General features: G+C 33.0%; 2 protein-coding genes across 2 annotated transcripts; both read left to right on the top strand.

Moving 5' to 3' along the window:
* Positions 1–14,271: 14,271 nt before the first annotated feature.
* On the top strand, positions 14,272–15,180 carry LOC127905436 (zinc finger protein ZAT5). The gene is given in 3 exon segments (XM_052453647.1): positions 14,272–15,051; positions 15,053–15,122; positions 15,125–15,180. Coding segments are annotated over 3 exon segments (906 nt in total).
* A 2,183-nt stretch (positions 15,181–17,363) lies between these two features.
* On the top strand, positions 17,364–20,497 carry LOC18100126 (uncharacterized). Its single transcript, XM_024603190.2, has 7 exons — positions 17,364–17,486; positions 17,611–17,859; positions 19,201–19,292; positions 19,385–19,463; positions 19,581–19,675; positions 20,035–20,130; positions 20,205–20,497. The coding sequence occupies exons 2-7, from the start codon at positions 17,691–17,693 to the stop codon at positions 20,277–20,279; spliced, it is 606 nt and encodes a 201-aa protein (XP_024458958.1). The 5' UTR covers positions 17,364–17,486; positions 17,611–17,690; the 3' UTR covers positions 20,280–20,497.
* The last annotated feature ends 497 nt before the right edge of the window (positions 20,498–20,994 follow it).

The following is a 20,994-nucleotide window of genomic DNA, read 5'->3' as shown; positions in this document are numbered from 1 at the left end:
CAAGTCCATAACCGAACCAAACCGAAAAAACCAAGTCAAACCAGAAAAAACCGAGGCAATCGGTTGGGTTTTGATTTTTGCTCTAAAATAACTATATCGAAACCAATTAGTTTGAATCGGTTTCGGTTCAGTTTTAATTTTTCTTAAAAAAAAATTAATTTAATTATTTTTTAGATAAATACCAAATCAAATAAAAAATAATTACCTCTATTGAAATGTATATATATAATTCATCAAAAGTCACTTTTTATATATATATATATATATATATATATATATATATATATTTTATATATATATATATATAAAATAAAATAAAATTGGGAGGGGGCCTTTAGCTAGGGTGGCTAAAGCGTATATGCAGACAAGTACCTCTCGAATTAAAAAGAAAAAAGAAAAAAAATATCCGATAGACGATATTGGAAGAACGTGATGTAATTTATAGTTTAAGTGTCAGCTTGTCATGACGTTGATCACGTTTTTTAACATAAAAGGAATCTCAAATGAGATAGGCACAAAAGATCGATTAGATATGATCGATCGATCATGGCCACCAGAGGGAGTCGTTGGTCATGATTTTTATTTAATTCTCAAGCTGTCTCTATATGGGTAGAGTTCCTACTACTTTAAGATTTGTTGCCGCATTGCTTCGTTGGCCTAATCCTCGATTCGGAATTATTCTACTCCTTCAACTAAGCCTTCAAAACTCAGAAACCCTAAAACAATATATCAAGAGGGTTGTTGGCTGCATCACCACCACAACTTTTGGAGTTCAATGTGTTCAATTACGGGAAATTTGGTATTTTCAATATTAAACTAAGGACCCCCCCTCCAAAACATATCTTTAAGTACTGATCCTGTCGAATAACATGCTAATTTCGTATCCATGATATTTTTCTTTTCTTTTCTTTTTTCTAATTTATATATAATGGATTCAAACATTTATTGTGAAAGAGGTGAAGTGACAAGAGGAAAAGGAGACTTTCACGACTTCATGTATGGATATATTCCTAACTGGAAGCAGAACATACATACTGCAATTTAATCTTGAAAAAGGGGGCTCGGAAACTCTTCTAACTACAGAAAACCAACCACAGGCCCCAGCAATTGTGTAGAACAGCTACTCATGCTAGGAAAGCTTGGGATAAGAGAGGTACGATTACAGAGATTACGGGGAGACCTGTCCGAAACTGATTAGATCTCTAGTTAATAATTGATGTCGTGTTTTTTTATTTTTTAATTAAAATTATAGTATCTACGTACGAGAAGTATTGCTGGTGTTGATATAATTCAAACTGGAATGGACTGTGCTGTTAATACTTTCGTTCGCATATAGCACAGCAAAAGGAAGACACGGAACCGTACTGCTGTGTCTGCAGATACACTAATGGAAGCAGAACTCTATTTGATCGATCATTTCAAACAGAATGCGACCCTTTCTTGGTTTTAATTCTTCCCCTTCAATTCTTCCCCTTCTTTTTTCTTTTATCAAACTATGAAGGATAACTCAGAGAGTGCTGTAGATTCGAGACGTAAAAAGGCCATTCCATTCTGATCCTAATTTCCACACCATTAGAGGATACATGCATTTCTTTTTTCGAGATAATGAGAAAGGGTCCCCGTAAAACGCTTTCTTTGTTGATTTTCAAAGGGAAAAAAAAAAAACAAATGGTCGAGCTGATCAGCTCTCTCTTTCTTTGAATTTGTTTTGTTGGCTCTTCCAGCTGCTTGTCACGGGAGATATATTTTAGTGGCTCCTTCTGGGAGTCGTGGTTGGTATTACTCAAGGCCTTAGCTTACTTGTAAATATATAGTAAACTAATAAATTAAAAAATGTTCATCGAATATTAAGCTATAATTAAGATCGACAACGTCAAGTTAATTTATGCGACAACCAACCCCACAAAATGCATATTCTATATAACTCTTACTACTCTTCACATTGATTCCTAATTTCCTCCTTAATTAACGTTGCCAACTTTTCATTACTTACTGAAATAGTGTGGACCGGAATTTGGCTAACATGATTATATCACTCGTATAATTGGGACATAATTGTAGTATTTCTATTTTAATTTAATTATATTACTTCGTGGGCCTTATCGGGTGACTTCACTAATCATCCTTACAATATATTTTGATTACTATTTCATTACCAAGAAAACTGAAATAATTAAAATATAAACGTGTTTGGTTAATTTTGGAGATTTGATAAAAATGAGTTTTTTTTCCCTATTTCTTGGATAGTTTTTAGATAATTTCTCATTAATCTAAAAAAGCAGGAGAGGAGGACAGAGACAGGGATCAAGCTTTTGCATTTGGTTACTGTTAATTAATTCACTTTTTTTTTTGTCGAATTCCCTAAACTTTTGTAGAGGAAGAAGAAGTGAAGAAACCCCGAACCCACTCAATTATTCAATTAGCCTAGAAAATCAGTTTCGATTGAGGATTGAACCGAAACTTAGAAATTATTTACACGTACAATTAGATTTTCAAATTTTTTACTCAAACCGACCGGATTTTAGACTCCCTGTCGAGGGTATATATTCAGGGATTTCAACATTAATTGATTCCTCCATTGATATCGGTCCAAAGCTTCGTTTTATAACGTCTTAATTAGTCTTTGAATATTAGAGTGTTTGGTTAGCCATTAAAAAAAATAATTAAATTTGGTGTTAATAAATTCATTTTAAAAAGAAGAGTTCAATGGTTTTATTTTTTTAAAAAAATTAATTTGATATTAATTTTTTAAACTGAATGATGTTTTAGAATTGAAAATATCTTTATCAAGATGCTAGAAAGATATCAGAACGGTAACGCTGCTTGCAAAACCTAACCTAGTTTCCTGCTGCTAACAAAAGCACGGCCATTATTTTCCCCTTCTGCTGTTTTTTTTGACTTCTTCAGGAACACGAACTCCAAGATATCGAGCTGGAATGGAAGGTGGGGGCACCAAAATGCATCAAGCACGTTACCTTACCAGGCTGGAGGGAGTGATTGGTCACAGATAATTATTAACAAACCAGTAATTGACAGCTGTAGCCGATCACTTTAGTAGTGGTGAGGTGACCATCACATGACCAGTAGGACCCTTCGCTCTAAATAATTTCATCACCTTTCGGATCATGAGTCGACCAAACCATACGTACAGTACCTGTTCTTCTTTCCCGGTTTTTTTCTTCCTCTAATATTTTATTTTACAGCAGGAAAACAAAATGACAGGAAAATAGAGACAGATTACACGCTACAGTCATGTAGATGCATAAAAGAAGAAGAAATCAAAGAGGAAAATGTGTTTGTAAGTACTGTGTTTTTGTGGTGCACCGACGAGCCTTAATTAGCCAGTAGGGAATGATCAGAGTAGGACAACACTCATGCAAGAACAGGAGATCACTTGGTCGCATTTCATAGGACTCCAGTCTTTCCTTTTTCCTTCTCATCATTTCACACAAAAGAAGAAGCAAACGACAATTTCTGTATTCATCAGGACAAAAAAGGGTAACATCTCCTGGGATGACTGAGAAAGGCTTGTCTTTCACCAAAAGACAACAAACCTTATGAATGACACCATGAGCGGAAAGAGTGCACCTACAAAATATCAAGCTCATGATATATTATGAGCCCTAAGTTATCTTACACCTCATTAATAATGTCTCAGTCGACTGATGAGAAAATCATGGCTTGTTTTTGGAGCACATCTTCTTCATGGACATCAGTACAAGGTAATAAATTAAAACACATCACGAAGAATTAAGGAGATTATATATATATATATAGTCAATTTCATGAAGTTAAAGAGGGTGTTTGGGAGTGTGGTTGTGGTTGCTTTTCAAAGTGCTTTTCACTCAGAAAAGTATGCCAACAATAATTTTTTTATTTTTTAAAAATCATTTTTGAGATCAGCACATCAAAATGATTTGAAAACATCAAAAACATATTACTTCAAAACAAAAAAAAAATTCAAATTTTTTAAAAATTGCTTTCCAACAGCAATGCCAAACGCCCTCAAAGTATTCTTAAAGACTTCTTCTTCCTACAGCCACACAAGTTCCATCCATGCATATTCAATACCTAGACTTCTTCTTCAATTCCTACACTACTAACCTGTTTGCACTAGAGACTGGTTCCTGTTGGGACCCCACTTGTTGAACTCGCAAGGTTTGTCTTATAAACATTAAACAGTAGTGCTTCGAAGGTTGGATTTCGCCGGCATAGATGTAACGTCTGTCAAATAACCAATACCTTAACTAGGAAAGATACGACGAATAGTTTTGTATTGCTCTAAAATATTATTTTTTAAGTTTAGGTTAATACTATTTTATATTTAATTTTTATTAATTAAAATAAAAATGGTGAGATTTGAAGTGATGATTATTAGATTAATAATACTCCAATATAATATTATTGCAGTAATAAGCAGACAATAGCTGAAAATTAAGCAAGTATTCAATATTTAGAGCACGTAAATCCTCAGTATTCAACTAGTACTAAATAATCATTTGTACCAAGCATTCGTACTCCATTTTTTACTTGCCGCAATGACGTAAATTAATAACGTAAAATCATGTACGAATTAATTTGCCTTTAGAGCTGACAAGCTCAGGCCGACAGAAAAATCTATTGCAATATTAAAATGTGTTTTGCTCTTTTAATTTTTTTTTTGTCAATGTAAATATTGATGTTGATTTTTAATTGATAATGTTAATTGATAATGTTAATAATAATAGTAGGATACTCTAAATTGACATCTGGATATAATTTTTAAAGTGATCAAAATTGATAAGGCTTTCCTAATGCCCGTGTCTTTGACTAGTGAGACGCGTTTCTTTGCATCATCTTCCACACCATTTTCCCACGCCATGCACACACTGATATATTTTTCCAGTGATATACTGTCGGTTGGATTTTTTTTTAAATATAAAAAAAATATTAAGAACATGAAATTTTTTTTTAACGGTTTTATTAAATCTGATTAAGTGAGTTAATTTTGAAATTTTCCAACTCAACTATTTACCTAACTCAAGTTTTTAATTAAACTATGTAAGAGCTAACTCGATTTAAATTGATCAATTTCATAGGTTTAAATGCAACCTTGATGAACAATAAAAGCATGACTAAACTTTTAAAAAACTTCAAGATAATAATTTTTTAAAAAATATTGAGACAATGACAGATTGAATCGACTTCGTCTCCCCTGCGACCCAGGTCATGAACTCTATTGGGTTTAATATTTTTCTTTCTATAACTTTTTTCTTTAATTATATAATAAAAATAGATGCTTATAAAATTAAGCATCAACCTAAAAATAGATATTTATTTGAGATAATTATCCCTAGAAAGCAAAAAAAAATCAATAATGCATTCCGTTTCCCAACCAATCCAATATTAAATGATGAAATAAAAAAAATTTAAAAACAATTAAAAGACTAAAAAAAAAGCATATCTTGTCGGTGAGAAAACTCGTCAAACCTATGAATCGGGTAAGCCGAGCTTGTACGTCAAACCTATGAACTGAGTTATGGACTCCACTAGGATTATGATTTGTTTTTTTGCAAAACTATTTTTTATTTAATTATATAATAACAAAAATAGATGATTGCAAAATCAAATTCCAACCCAATACCGAGATTTTTTTTATAGATCGTGATAACCTCATAAAAGGCGAAACGAAACCAATTATAAAACTGAATTTCCAATTAACCAAGTATCTAAAAATGAAAGAAAAAAACTAATTTTAAAAAGTTAAGCTTGTCAGACATGTGAACTAAGTCAATCAGCCAAACATGTGAATAGGTCCATGAACTTTATAAAGTTTAATAACATAACTTTTTTCTTAAACTATTTTTTTTTTACTATATGAGAAAAAAAACTAGACAAAAAAGTAGTCAAGTTCAATTAAAAAAAGACACTCCACCAAACGCGTAAATCAGGACAACCTGAGTTATCTTCGCAAACCCGCAAACCATGCTAATCTTATATAAAAGAAACAAATTATGAAGTCAAATTCTCAACCATCTCAATATTAAAAGAAGAAATTGATAAACAAAAATTTGAGAAAAAAAATCATAAAAAAGTTCAAAAACAAAAAGAAAAAGGAAAAAAAATCAAAACATTATGGATTACTATTGTCATTCACAGTGAATGTGTGTGAGTGAACAATGATTTCCTCACACCCTATTAATTTTTATTACTTTATAAAGTTTAATAATATGAATTTTCTCTAAAACTTTTTTTTAACAATATGAAAAAAAATAAACAATAAAAAAAGTCAAGTTCATTTAAAAAAAAAAAAAACAACCCATTAAACTCGTAAACCGGGGCAACCTGAGTTACCTTAGCAAACCTATAACCATACTAACCTTATATAAAGGCAAAATAAAAAGAAGTAAATTACAAAGTTAAATTATAAACAATCTCAATTTTGAAAGATGAAATCGATAAAAATAGATTTGAAAAAAAAATCATAATAAAAATTCAAAAATAAAAAAATAAAAAATAAAAAAGAAAGAAAAATATTATTGTATTACTATTGTAATACAGTACAATAAGTGTTGGGTGAACAATAATTTCTCCTACATTCTTTAATTTTTGTTACTTCATAAAGTTTAATAACATGATTTTTCTCTAAAATTATTTTCTTAACAATATGAGAAAACAATAAACTATAAAAAAGTCAAGTTTAATTAATTTAAAAAAAAACGTCACCAAATTCATAAATTGAGGTAACTTGAGTTATATTGACAAACTCGCAAACCACACTAACCTCATAGAAAGACAAAAAATAATTAAAAAATTAAATTCTCAACCATCTCAATATTAAAAATAAAATTGATAAAAATAATTTTGAAAAAAAAATATAACAAAAAAATATAAAAAGAAAAGGAAAAGAAAAAAAATATATGTTTAAGAAGAATAAAAAATATGAGGAAATATTTTAACAATTTATAATGTTTTATAAAAAAGCTACAAATGATCTCCCATGTATTTTAGCTTTTCTTGTAATAATATTACCTTATGAAAAAAGAAAACAGATTTTATTTTAAAGACACCAATAAGAAAAATTTAAGCAACGAAAGAAGGAGCAGTCTGGTTTGATTCGATGAAGCCCAGATATCTTGAAGTGGGCCTTCTTGGAATATATGGGCTCAAATAAAAATTATACTATGTAGTAGGGAAGCCCACTTTGTGCCTATGTAAATAATTCTTTCTTTTCTGAACGAATGAGAGCAGATTTTGTCAATTTAATTTAGATATACTTTCCCTTTATGATAATTATGCTGGAAAATCCATATAAAAGCTATTAACCCTTTAAAAGTTTTTATTAACAATTAGACTGTCAATATACTATATACTTTTCTTTTGATTATAAAAATTGAATGGTTGGTAGATTAGAATTCTTTAGTGAATATCATAGCATAATGTTACTATTTTTTTTTTTATTAATGTGGATGTCTGAATTAACTTGCATGTATCTTAACTAATTTTAAAAGTCTTGAAGTATTTTTTTATTTGATATTATAGGTGTTTCCTTTACTAACTTTATGTAAAAATTAAGATTTGGATGCTTAGTTAAGAATTGAAAGCAGTGAAAATCATTGGAACCTGGTGCATTTAAGATTTAGATGGTTAAAATTCAATTTTTTTTGTTTAGATGGTTAAAATTCAATTTTTTTTGTTTAAAATTTTTTTTTATATATTTTCAGATCGTTTTGATGTGTTAATGTAAAAAATAAAAAAACATATTACAAAAAAAAAATGAGTGTATTACTATTGTAATAAAAATGGGTGTATTACAAAAACAAATAAAATTACCTTGGCAAACCTGTAAACCACATTAACCTCATGTAAAGGCAAAATAAAAAAAGCAAATTACAAAGTTAAGTTCTCAACAATCTCAATTTTAAAAGAAGAAATCAACAAAAAAAAATTTTAAAAAAAAATCATAACAAAAATTCAAAAAAGAAGAAGAAAAAAACAGATAGCAAAACATTGTGTATTATTATTGTAATATAGTACAACGGGTGTTGGGTGAACAATAGTTTCCTCCACTTTAATTTTTGTTACTTTATAAAATTTAATAATATGATTTTTCTCAAAAAATATTTTTTTAACAATATAAAAAAATAAATGATAAAAAAATCAAATTTAAAAAATTATTTTAAAAAATTATAATAAAAAACAATCATTATCTCATTTTCAAAATAAAAAATCCTGGCTTGTTGCCGTCGCTAAGGAGCTACCATTTTCGCATTGGTGATGGCGATTTTACCGAGAAGAGAGGCGCGCAATAAGGGAAAGACATTTATTGCAGGTCGCAGTACTGTTAGGCTTATTTCTCCGTCATTAATTAAATAAAAAAACAAAAATTAGCAGTAATGTATTGTACACGGTACCGTTTGAAGCCAAGGAAAGAAGTGGCGTGGCAGCGGAGAGATTGCTTGAAGAGGATGGGCAAGTGGGCAGCGAGGAACAATCCACCAACAAAATCCACACACAAAAATAGTTTGAACTTTTTCGATGCCTTACTTTGCCTAAGCATAACTAAGGCTGGCGTTAGCCTTTTTTTTTTTTGGTATAAACCACGCGGTGTCCTGAACGCCGGTCCAGACTAATCCACGCTCGCACCGAGTCGGCCCACAGAGGGGTAAAGTGCTCCCCAAGAGAGGTTCTCCATACACAAGAAGGGGTCGAACCCCTGACCTTGCTTAAGGGATGAGAGTGCCGAACCACTCACACCGTGCCCTCTTGGGTGGCTGGCGTTAGCCTTTACGTGCCCTCCCACAGCGCCTTCCTTCCAATAATACCGTACGCCAAGAATCTCTCCACGCCTTAATATATTCCTTGATTCACCTTATAGGAAGCGGAAAACTTTGCTCTGCTGCCACCGTCCAAAACTATTTCGATCCTAGCTAGCTTCCTCTGTGTGAGGTCTTTTTAAATTAATATGGATTTAGGTTGAGAAAGTCAATATTTAACTAAACAAGAGAAAGTTATCACTATTCAAGTTGATATTACACTATAAATATTGTAAATCTTTTTAGCTAAGCTAATTCAGAAGTTTGATTGGCAACTAGTTTCTTTTCTAAAGAGAATCTTGGATATGAGAAGTCTTTATTTCCTAATATCATTTTAGATGGATTGGAATAAATAAATAATTCACTCTTTGCTTGCTATTATTTATATCCTTAAACTAATTAAATTATATGTTGTAAACTATGGCCATGTTGGATTTTTTTTTTCTTGTGGGAATGTTTATTAAGCATTACTGTATATTATTATCATGCATGATTCTTGCATCATTAATTATTTTGTGAACTAAACTCCTAGCGTCCAAGCTTAAGTTTATTGTTGGAAGCATGCATGTATTCTGTTTCTTGTAGTGTTTGCATTGCGAGAAGTCAAGTTTTGTTAATTTTTGTTTACTCTAATTACACTTGGTTAAGTGTTGTAGCTTATGTGTTTTGTGATCTTGTTAATTAGATGTGTAATCCCTTAACATTTTAGTAATTAGTACATCAAGAAGAATTGAACTGATTAAGCTCTAACCTGTTTTTTTCAAGTTTTATTTTATTATTTATAGTTGATCTTTTTATCAAAGTATATCAAATTAGTAACATCTTCAATATACTTAAACTATATTAATGTGAAGAAATATATATATATATATAATGGGCTAGCAGTTTTACCAAATGGGTTATGCTCATACTGTATTGTGAAATAGCTTTTTTTCTTGCTACTTGCTTGTATATGAACATATCAGTTTTTCTAAATAAAATGGGCTAGCAAGCAATAATGGTTTTTAACTTAAGTTCGATTTGGTTTATTACAGGTCTTTAAAATAACTTCTCAACATGGTAGCATTCTAAATAATGATTCTTCAACTGCCCAATCATTTTAACCTTTAATTTCTAGTTCAACATCAAGTGGTATAAGAGGAAATATAGATTTGGCATCGGGTCACTGCAAAGAGGCTCCTGAACTTAATGTGTGATATAAAAAAAAAATTAGTATGCTATATTGTGCCAAAGCTTTTACAGGTGGAGACATTAATCGATTCAAGCAACATTTAGTAGGAAATAAAGAAGAAGTGGAACAATGCCGTAAATGTCCTTTGGATGTTCGTCATCAAATGATTTTGAATCTTCAAGGGAATGTTGAAAAGGAGAGCTAGAGAAATAAAAGCAAATTACAATCAATATAGCGCAAAATAAAAACAGTATGAAGAGAGGATGATTAGATAATTAGAAGATGTTGATGATGATGATGCAGAAGCTGATGGTAAGAAGCAGATGTTACCATCGAAGGATACCAAACAAAGAAAGTAAAATCACTGGTATTGTTAAACAATCAATTGCAAGTTGTGAAAAATAGAAAGAAAATGCAATATTAGGGGTATATTTTATGCCAAGAACAACTTATGGTGCTCAAAAGTCTCTCCGAAGTTGTTGAAAAAAAAAGTTGTCGAACGGTGTGATCTTGCTATAGCAAAATGGATGATTGATGCATGTGTGTCATTTAATATTATTAACTCTATTTACTATCAACATGCCATAGATGTCGTAACAACCATGAGTCTTGGTTATAAATGACCAAATTTTCATGCTTTTTGTGGTTATTACTTGGCAAAAATGGTTAATGAAGTGAAGATTTATGTTGAGCGTTATCGAGAAACTTGGAAGAAAACCAGTTGCACATTGATGATTGATGGATGAACAAATCAAAAAAGGAGAACTTTAATTAATTTCTTAGTATATTCTCCTAAATGAACTGTTTTTTTTAAACAGTAGAGGCATCAGAGGCCTCAAGAACTATTGTGTTATTATATAAGTTGTTTAGAGATGTTGTTTTGTTTGTTGGGCTTGAAAATATCGTGCATATGGTGACTGGTAATGCTTTTAATTATGTTGTTGTTGGCAAGTTGTTGGTGGAAGAATTTCCTTCAATATTTTGGTCTCCTTGTGCTACTCATTACATCAACCTTATGCTCCAAGATGTTGGTAGGCTACATTCAATTTGTTATGTTGTTGATCATGTTTCCAGTATTACAAAGTATATTTATAATCATTGATATCCATTGTTTTTTATGAGAAAGTTCATTGGAAGGAAATAAACATTTCGATCAACTCCTACTTGCTTTGCTATTAATTTCATTGCTTTGCAAAACATTTTAGTACACGAAGACAATTTAAGAGCTATGGTGACATCTAGAGAATGAGTCTTCTCTGATAATGCTAAAGATAATAAAGGAAATAGGTTTATTGATAATGTGTTGAACTTTATGTTTTAGAAAGAATGTGCATCAATTATAAGAATAACCGAACCAATAGTTCGAGTTCTACAAATTGTTGATAGTGATGATAAACCTTCTATGAGATATTTATATGTGGCTATCCATTCTGCAAAGGAAGAAATATTGAAAAGAATTAAAAAGAAAAGGGCTAAGGTGCAACCTTTCCTAGACATCATTAACAATAGGTGGGTTGGTTAATTGTATAGGAAGCTTTATGCAGTGAGATTTTGGTTGAATTCTCAGTTTCAATATGATGTAAATCTAATGGATATATATACAAACACCATTTTCAGACTTTTAGATGTTGTTGAGAAGTATTCAAATGGAAATGCAACTCTGCTAAGCAAGTTTACAAGTGAGATGAAGTTGTTGAGGAATGCAGAACATGACTTTGGTAGAGTGTCTGTAAGAAACGATCGCATATATTTACCTCTAGGTATATTATTATATTTATATTCAAAGAAATTTAAAAATATTATCTTGACATAATTTCTTTTATTAATTTTGTATATAGATGAATGATGAGTGACATATGGAACTTGTGCTCCAAATCTTCAAAAGCTGACTATATGAGTTTTAAGTTAAACTTGTAGTTCTTCGGGATGCGATAAGAATTGAAGTGTTTTTTAGCACATCCACTCTAAGAAGAGAAATCAATTGGAGCATCACATATTTAATAACCTAGTTTACGTCCATTATAATTTGAGATTGAAACAAAAGTATTTTCTTTTTTCTAATTCTTCAAAAGTTATTTTATATTATTAAGTAGCGTCATTAATACTTATATTGTGTACCTTTACTTTGATTTTGTAGGAATTATTGGAAATGATGGAATTATAATCCAATAATTTTGAGGCATTTTCCTGATACTGGAAATTGGATAGTAGAAGATAATCCATCATCTTTGACAACCGAAAAAGTAGAAATCTATCACCGTGATTTATCAACCATGACTATTCAAGATACTTTAAATGAAGGTAATGGAAGATTTGATCCTTTAGTTATTAGTTTGTTTGAAAATAAATTATTGTTCAACATGTAATGTTTATCGGTTAATTATGTTTCAATTGTAAATTTGATAAATATAAATGAGATTGAAGATGACTGTGATAAGGAAGATACATAGGAGCATGATGATGTTTCGATAGGCATTAATGAGGTTGGCTCAATTCCATTGACATTTGATTCAAATTTTGTTCCTATGGACACTGAAGAACTTAATGCCTACATTCAAGCAAAGTAAATATGTTGATGTGTTAGAAAAAGTATAGTCATTCGAATGAGATCTTGTACTTTACCATTCTTTTTTTTAAAAAATTCTACTGGTATTAAGTGTTTAACATATTTTAAAATCTTTTTTAATTCCAATGGAGTTTAAATGTTGTTATCTTATATCTTCTATGTTAAATTATTTATCTCTAGAACAACTTGTTATTTATTATCCTTGCATTTAATATTTTATTATATTTAAAACAATTATGTTAAAGGCTTGTTTATTTGAGAACAAATAAACAGATTAATTTGTTGATGCTAATTAATTAAGCTAGCAATATGATATTTTTTTTTATATCCTAGCTAAATTTTATTTCAAAACAACCATAGTAATACATTTAATGAAGAGGGGAATCACTTTCCTTTTAACATAGCACTGAGCCCAAAAGGACCTGACCTACCACCAACCTACTAGAAGGGCATATAGTATATTCATTAAATGTATATTCAATAGTGATCTATCACCATAAAAAGCATTTATCTCTTAATCAGTCTCTGGAACCAATAAAGGTAAAGGAATGAGCCGAATTACCTTTCTCCCTATGTAATGTCCATTGACTATATAAAGAACAAGAAGGTGAAAGGGTCATGGATGATCTTTTTCACCTTCTTCTCTTCCATATCTTTCCTTTTCTCTTCACTTGGTTTTTCCTACTTTTATACATCCCCTGATCCCTCATACTCTATCTTATTAAAGGAGATTTGTTTTACAGGTATATCTACGTACCATCTTCTCCATTTCCAATCAACTTTCATTCAATTCTGTTATGCAAAGGGTCCCTGTATTTTTAAAGTTTCATGAGTTGATCAATAATGATTTAACATTATGTCATATATGGCCGACGTGATTTTTGGGTCACTTTCCATCTAAGAAGTTTTCAGTGTACAATGCGAATGTGAAGTAGGTGTGGGTTAACTCCACATGAACTCTCTACTTAATTAGCGTATAATGTAATGCCATTAGTCTATAGGCCATTCCATTAGCACATAGAGCAAAAGGTCAACAATCCTAATTTCTCAAAAATGTTTATTATATATCTCCACCTTTAGTTTTCAAGATTATTGCCCTTGTATTCGAGAAATGATTCGTTGCTTAATGAACAGTTACTAGTTCCAGAATTCAGCAGTACTCCTGTCTCGATCCTGCGCGCAGAAAGATGAGTGCACTAAAACAAGTGAAGCAAATAAAAATTAACTAATAAAACATAAACAAGAAAGGCGAGAGAGAAAAAGGGAGGGAAACGAAAATTCTGTGGTTCCAGGCTTGCAAACCAATCCTCCAGAAAGAATCGCTTAGAAAAAGTAATGGGTTTGCTTCAAAGCCAATCGAATCTCACTAGTATCCTCGCCTCCTCATACTTGCGTTCTTTCTTTTATATTCTCTCTGTGTATGTGTATCCATCTGTATTTCTTCTTTTAATAAGTCTATTATAACTTTCATGTTTGGAAAACGCAAGACTGGCAAGTAAGGAAATTCATGTAACTGTCCAAGGGTTACAGCTCTAATTAGAGAGAAAAAAAAACCCTCTCCTTCTCCCTCTCCCTTGACAACATTCATTACTACCTTTTTAATATAAGATTAACTCCAACTCTCCTACCTTGCTAGCTTTCCTCCTCACCTCTGTCTGTTTGTCTCTCTCTCTCTAACTGTGTGTGTGTGTTCCTCTTGGATCATTAAATTAATGATGATGGTTTCTCAAGATCAAACGATGGGGTCTAAGGAACTAAAACAAATCATCAAAGGCAAGCGTACCAAGCGACCAGGGCCATCTTTGCCGCTAACGTTAGCCATGACATCTTCTAGCTCATCTAACGCTGGAGAGAGTGAAGGTGAACTTGATCAAAGAATCTACAACAACTCGTCATCGTCTCCTGGTCCTAGCACCTCATTTGAATTCATGGAAAGGACCGGGGAGGAAGAAGACATGGCCAACTGTTTGATTTTTTTAGCTCAAGACAACCAAAACTACAAAATATTAGTTAAGCCCATGGCTATTGTAGCATCAACAACTACTACGAATATCAACAAGGATGCTGGGTTATATGTTTACCAATGCAAGACCTGTGATAGGCGTTTCCCTTCATTTCAAGCGCTTGGTGGACATAGAGCGAGTCATAAGAAATCAAAACCTGGTAGCCTTGATCATGAAGACAATAAAGTGTTAACGGCGGTAGGAATGACTCATGAAGAGTAAAATGAAAATCGAAATAACATTAATACAAGCACAACCCTTTCATTGCAACTAGTAAATAATAGGGTTTTATGTAGTCCTAATGTGAAGTCTAATAAGGTCCATGAGTGCTCTATATGCGGTGCTGAGTTTTCATCTGGTCAGGCTTTAGGTGGTCATATGAGACGGCATAGGGCGTTTGCAGCTGCCACTTCAACCACAACCATAACAACAACAACGACATCAACCATGAGTTTGGGAAGAGTTAATGGTCTTGATCATGAGTCCCAAGAATCCAAGAAACCAAGAAATAACCTACAATAACCTACAACTAGATCTTAATCTTTCGGCACCTGAAGATGATCTCCTAGAACCCAAGTTCCACTTTGCATCAAGGAATAAGTTCTTGTCCTCACAGCTTCTCCCTTGGTTGATTTCCATTACTAATCCAATTAAAATGGAAATTGTTGTTTTCTCATTTGGGATTATTTCACTCCAAATTCAATTTGGGCTTATTAACTTCATTTTCACTAATGCAATTCATATTTGTTAATTATGATTCTTTGAATTTTTTTTATTATTATGATCACAAATGTCGAAGTTGGATTATTTGAGTAATCAAATGGTTGCAGGCTTGTTCATGGTTGCATTATTCACTTCAGAAAAAAGTTACATAAATATTTTCTTTTTCTTTGTTTTGATTGAGAGGAAAATGTGGGAAATTTGTGGAAGCAAAGCTTCATTGGCATGAGTTTGCAGCCACCGATATCACAACCGAAAGTGGTGGATTGGGTTCTTCTCTTGTTTCGTTTTCAAGAAAGCTAAGGCTTCCATAGTCCCATATCTGCATGTCTGTTTCATTAATATGACAGAATATTAAATGGATAGCAAGCAAGCCACCGCTAACGTCTGCCCTTCTTTTATGGGTCTACTTGTACTCGATCATTTAGTGAAGTAGGTTATACGATAAGTCACCCTTAAGCCATCCGTTATTGTGCTAATTCTTTGTTATATTAGGCAGTGAAGACTCTGCTCTCTGTTTATCACACACAACAATGGCGTTTACACTCGCACTATCTCACTTGATTAGAGGCGGTGAATCTTGAATACCATAATATTACAGCACGCATTTCTCTCTCTCTTTTATTTATTAATATGACACGTATTTTGACTAATCATACGAATCTTAAAGTTAATGATTATATAAGTTTTCAGTAACATTAAAATTTATGATACCCAAATTGATAACTTTTAGAAAACAAACTTAAAACTTAAACAAATAATCTGCACTCTTCGTACTAGTTACACTCCTCATGTTACAGAATGTATTTTTTACTTTGCCAGGTTTTAACATTACTTTTTGGCTGGTTCACCATGCTTTTAGTAGATTGCCTAAACATAAACCAAACTTTCTAACAACTACGAAGAGCTTTATATAAAGAATCCCTTGTGAGATCCATGTGTCTAAAGAGAACACCAACGTGAAAATAATTGGTGTATGGCCTCGGCATTACGAACTTTAGATTGTTGATGGTACCTAAAAGAGACTTAGATTTGTGCTGATTCCTGAATTTCCAAAGTGTAAAGCAGTCCAGCTTTTAGTAATTTGCGACATGTACACGACATTATATATTTTCTAAGTGCCAACCCACATTTATGTGTAGAATGTCCTTAACCGAATCAACATGGGTTGTCATAAAGTAGTATATAACGCCACCATTCATGGTAAGATCAAAGAAGACAAGGGAACTTGTACCCAAGTGATCTCTCCCTTTTTTTGTCGTGTGCTATCACTTTTTAATAACAAGTGGGCATGTATATAGAAAGATGATTAAGAGTATGACACCCATGATGTAAAGACAAGGTTATCTACAATTTTTTTAGTTCGTTACTTCCACATTTCGTTGGTGTTGAGAAGCACGAATGCATGTGACTACTTTGCGTGAGGCGTCCATATACTTGAGAGAGCTAAGGGAAGATGATAAATAACTGTTCATTGTCGTTTCACTATTGCACATGTATGATGATAATGTGTTAGCTAGTCTATCCTAAACACTTTTACATGAAACCGTTTATTTTTATGTTTTAAAAATTATTTTAAAAAATTATTTTTTTATTTCACTTCTATTCCATCGCATTTTAAAAAATAACTGTTATTATACTCTCAAACAATGTACATGTGAAGTCTGCATCAATACACTTCTATCTTGGTCGTTGTTTCTGTAACCCTCTCGTCTTTAGAGGAGTAACTTGTTAGAACCTGGAGGATAGTTTTGTGTTGAGAAAATATCCTTAAAATAATAATATCTATACACACCTCAAGTTTCTATTCGTATTTACATTCTTACAACATTTACCACGGATAATCACATAAATCCTTTGACAAATCAAGATTCATTAACGAGGGATAAAAGACTTGATATATTTTTTAGAGCTTCGAAAGATGGTAAGGTAGCTTGCTTCCAAGCCATTGCACTAGATGCGCATGGACTCGCGATTGTTAACACCCATTATCATCCATATCCAGCATGCGCTAAGATATACGAAAAAAGGACCACCTCCTAAAAGCAAGCCACAAGTGACCCAAATGAGCGGAGTGGAAAGACTCCAAAGACAAACCCAATCTCTTACAAAGTGTGGACTGTGGAGAACGGCACCATGCTTGGAGGTATAGGGTTCATGCCCACCAAAAGATAATTGAGTTATGGTCTTCTTCTACACAGTTTCAGGCCCATCAATTGTCCTGTGTCAAGGTCCACTTCTGTTGCTCTCTAGGCCACTTCTTATATATATAATTTCTTTTTTCTTTTTTCTTTTTCGTGCCGCGAACTATTTTTTCCTTTTATTTTACTTGCTGAAGCCCTACTTTTGTTTTAGCTGTCTGCTTCCACCTTCCTGTGTATCCTACCTGCACAAACACAGAGGGACGGAGAATTATTTAAAAAAAAAAACGAGAAATGGCAGTACATCTCGACAATCTAATGGAAGAAGAGGAGAACGAAGAAGACAATGCTCTGTTTGAAGGAGACGGCTTAGTTGACCAAGATTCCGATATTCCTCCTCACCTCCTTGACCTCGCCCGCGCCGCTCAGCTCGGTGACCTCGACGCTCTTCGCAATGCTCTAGGTTGATATCTTCTCTTTTTCTCTTGCCCTTTTTTTTTTGTCCTTTTGGGTTTTTTTCCACTTGTACAGTTGGCACTGATTTGCTTGAATTTCTAGTTGTTGGATATTTGGGTTAGGTTCTTGCTCAAGGGTTTACTTCTTAATTAGGACTGGTGTGATAAAAGAAAATACGTGGGTTGATTGGATTTTTGAGTATTTGGATTGGTCTGTGTTCATATTGGTAAGTTTGGAAGGTTTTTTTAGTAAGCTGACCAGTAATCTCTATTGAGTTGCTAATGAATGGACTGGAGATTCAGCGATGGTTGGTGGGTGAGTGGACTTCAGTGGTAGGAATAGCTGTAGACATCCTGCTGAGATAGGGTTTTATTATCTTCATGTGAAAGAGAGCGAGAGAGAGAGGCCTGTTGCTGCTAATCAACCGAATAACAAAGCTTGATGTGGAGCTGTGTATATTCCTACTTATGATCTGTGGAAGACGCTGTATAATATAAAGGATCTCCTTTGGGTGTTAGTTCTTATAAAAACTACCCTACCGCCTGCGTTTAGGCTAGCCACACTTCTCACTTCTAAAGCCTGGTTCTGCATCTGAGTAGATAGATTTGGTCATTCGGGTCCATTGTTTCGAAAATTAAATAGTGGAAATAATTTTATGAAAGAGTTTAATAACGGGTTCATTGCCTGCCTATAAAGTTAATAATGCTTGAACTTGACCCCAGAAGTGAAGCTGCGTAATTGAATTTTGGAATGCGAGATTCCTAAAGATTGGAGTTTGAACTTGAGCATTATCAAACATAACACGTTTCATTCTTTGATTTTTCATGGGATTAGAAGAATATATTGCTGCCGATTTAGATCTTTTGTTAGCTTCACTATGCAGGATTTTTTAGTTTGTGCAAATGTCAAATTGATGATGGTTTGTTACATGACTTGGAGGTTATAAAACAATATTGTTGAACATGGGCAGTGACTCGTACATTGATTAGAATCTTCTGGACTTGCAGCCAATAGGTTTCCAGTCCAAGGCTTTGAGAGTAGCTAGTTTATAACAAAATGTGAAATGGTAAAAAAATTTCCTTTTTGAAGTAGGAAGTAATGGAAGATTGGTAATTGCAAGGTTTGTAAGAAATCTCTAGAGTTAGGGATGATGTGTGCAGAATTCATTCCACCCATTAAGTTAGAAATCAGAAATTTGAAAGCACAAAAAAATTATTTAACGTTTTCAACTGCCATTTCATTCCTGTCATCATTGCGTGGCACTAAAATGCCACCTAAGTCAAATAGGTGGAAGATGGTGACACGGCTCTCCATTTCATTTCTGCTCATACTTTAGTTTTTGGTTCAGATAACCTGAATGGCAGCATTGATGAACCTGTGGAAGATGGTGACACGGCTCTCCATTTGACATGCCTGTATGGATATTTACCCTGTGTCCAGGTTAGTGGTCTCGATTTATTCTCTTTTACTGCTTTTTGGTGGTGCTTTATAGTGTTAAACTGTACTACAAATTATTTCACTTTCCTCTGTAGCTACTCTTGGAAAGGGGAGCAAACTTGGAGGCCAAGGATGAAGACGGGGCGATTCCTCTGCACGATGCTTGCGCAGGGGGTAAGAACAAGAATTTATCACCATCAACTTGTTCTGAATTCTTTCCCCGTAAAATTATCAAAACGAGTGTTGAACTTTTCTTTTTTGCTCCCTCCCTGCCCTTGTTCTCTGCTGCAGGATTTACTGAGATAGCCCAACTTCTACTGAACACTGCTAGTAGTGCAGAGCGTGTGAAAAGGATGCTAGAGGCAGTTGATGATGAGGGTGATACTGTGAGTTCCAATAATAAATTGAATGGTTTTCGAGTTTTGGTAGGAGGCCGCATTCTTAGAGCTGACTGGAAATTGGTTAGGAGGAGAAAATAGGGCAAAAAAGAAATGATGTGATTCCTGTTTCCTGTTTCTTTTTACTCTTGTTGGGATTGTTGTGTTGGGCCAGTCAGCTGATGTCATTGCTGTGGCTTTGCCCAGTCCTTTAGCTGGTGGGAGCTAACGAGGGTTCTTAGAGTGACAGTTTATTGGACCTGTAGCTGTGTTTTAAACTCCCTCCTCGCCCCCCTGTCAACCCTTGTATATGTAACACTATTCTTTCTTTCATTTCACTAATCACTGATATTAAAACCCTTTTGCAGCCTCTTCACCATGCAGCAAGAGGTGAACATGCTGATGTTATTAGATTGTTGCTGGCTTCTGGTGCCTCCGCTACAACAGCAAACTCATATGGAAAGGTTAGCAACCATTGGTTTCATTATGGAGATTATGAATCTCATCTCCTTCATTTACTAATTAATTGTTATGGCAGATTCCAAGCGAACTACCTGAACCAGATACTGAAGCTCACAGAATTTTGGAATCCGCTGGAAGTGCATCATCGTGACCATCTTCAGCTTCCTTACACAAACACAAACTTATACCTAATGGTAGTTAGAAATTTAAGATTTTATTATTATTATTAACCACAAATTTAAAATGTTCAATGCTATCATTACTGGTGCCAGTGAGTTTTGGATGGTTGAGAGAATGGTATGTGATTAGTTAGCCCATGAATACTTGGTGTTGAAGTTTTTTAAGACACGAGCTCCTTAATTTCTGGCCCGAAGGTCTCTGTAGTTTAGTCAGCTCTAAAGTAGCATTGTCTATTCAGTCTTTGCCTTCCAGTTCTTTTCGTTCCTAGTCGAATCAAATCCTGGAACAGCTTCTAAATGGAGAATCCATTTCAGAGTATAAGATTAAAAGGGCTCCATTTAAAGTTTATCCTGAAACAAATCGGAAGCTGAGAACACCAATTGCTACCGACACCTACGTTTAGGGATCAATCGTACTTTGGAATGTCCAATGACTTTATAATAAAGTTTTAAGAAAATAGAACTAGATTAGATAAGAAATACCTTTATACGAGTGACAATATATTTTTGTTAATATAATTAAAGAAAAAGTTTCACTGGATTGTGTTTTTCTTAAAAAATTGAATTTTTTTTTGCTTAAAATTATTTTTATTTTATATTCTTTTGATGTATTATGTTAAAAATACTTAAATTATTATTATTTTTTGTTATTTTTATTTGCAAATATGCATATTCAAGAGATTAGAG

The sequence above is a fragment of the Populus trichocarpa genome, chromosome 6, assembly GCF_000002775.5.
Source record: "Populus trichocarpa isolate Nisqually-1 chromosome 6, P.trichocarpa_v4.1, whole genome shotgun sequence".
Lineage (NCBI taxonomy): Eukaryota > Viridiplantae > Streptophyta > Magnoliopsida > Malpighiales > Salicaceae > Populus > Populus trichocarpa.
The sequence above is the reverse complement of the archived record's forward strand: the minus strand, read 5'-3'. Positions and strand labels throughout refer to the sequence as shown.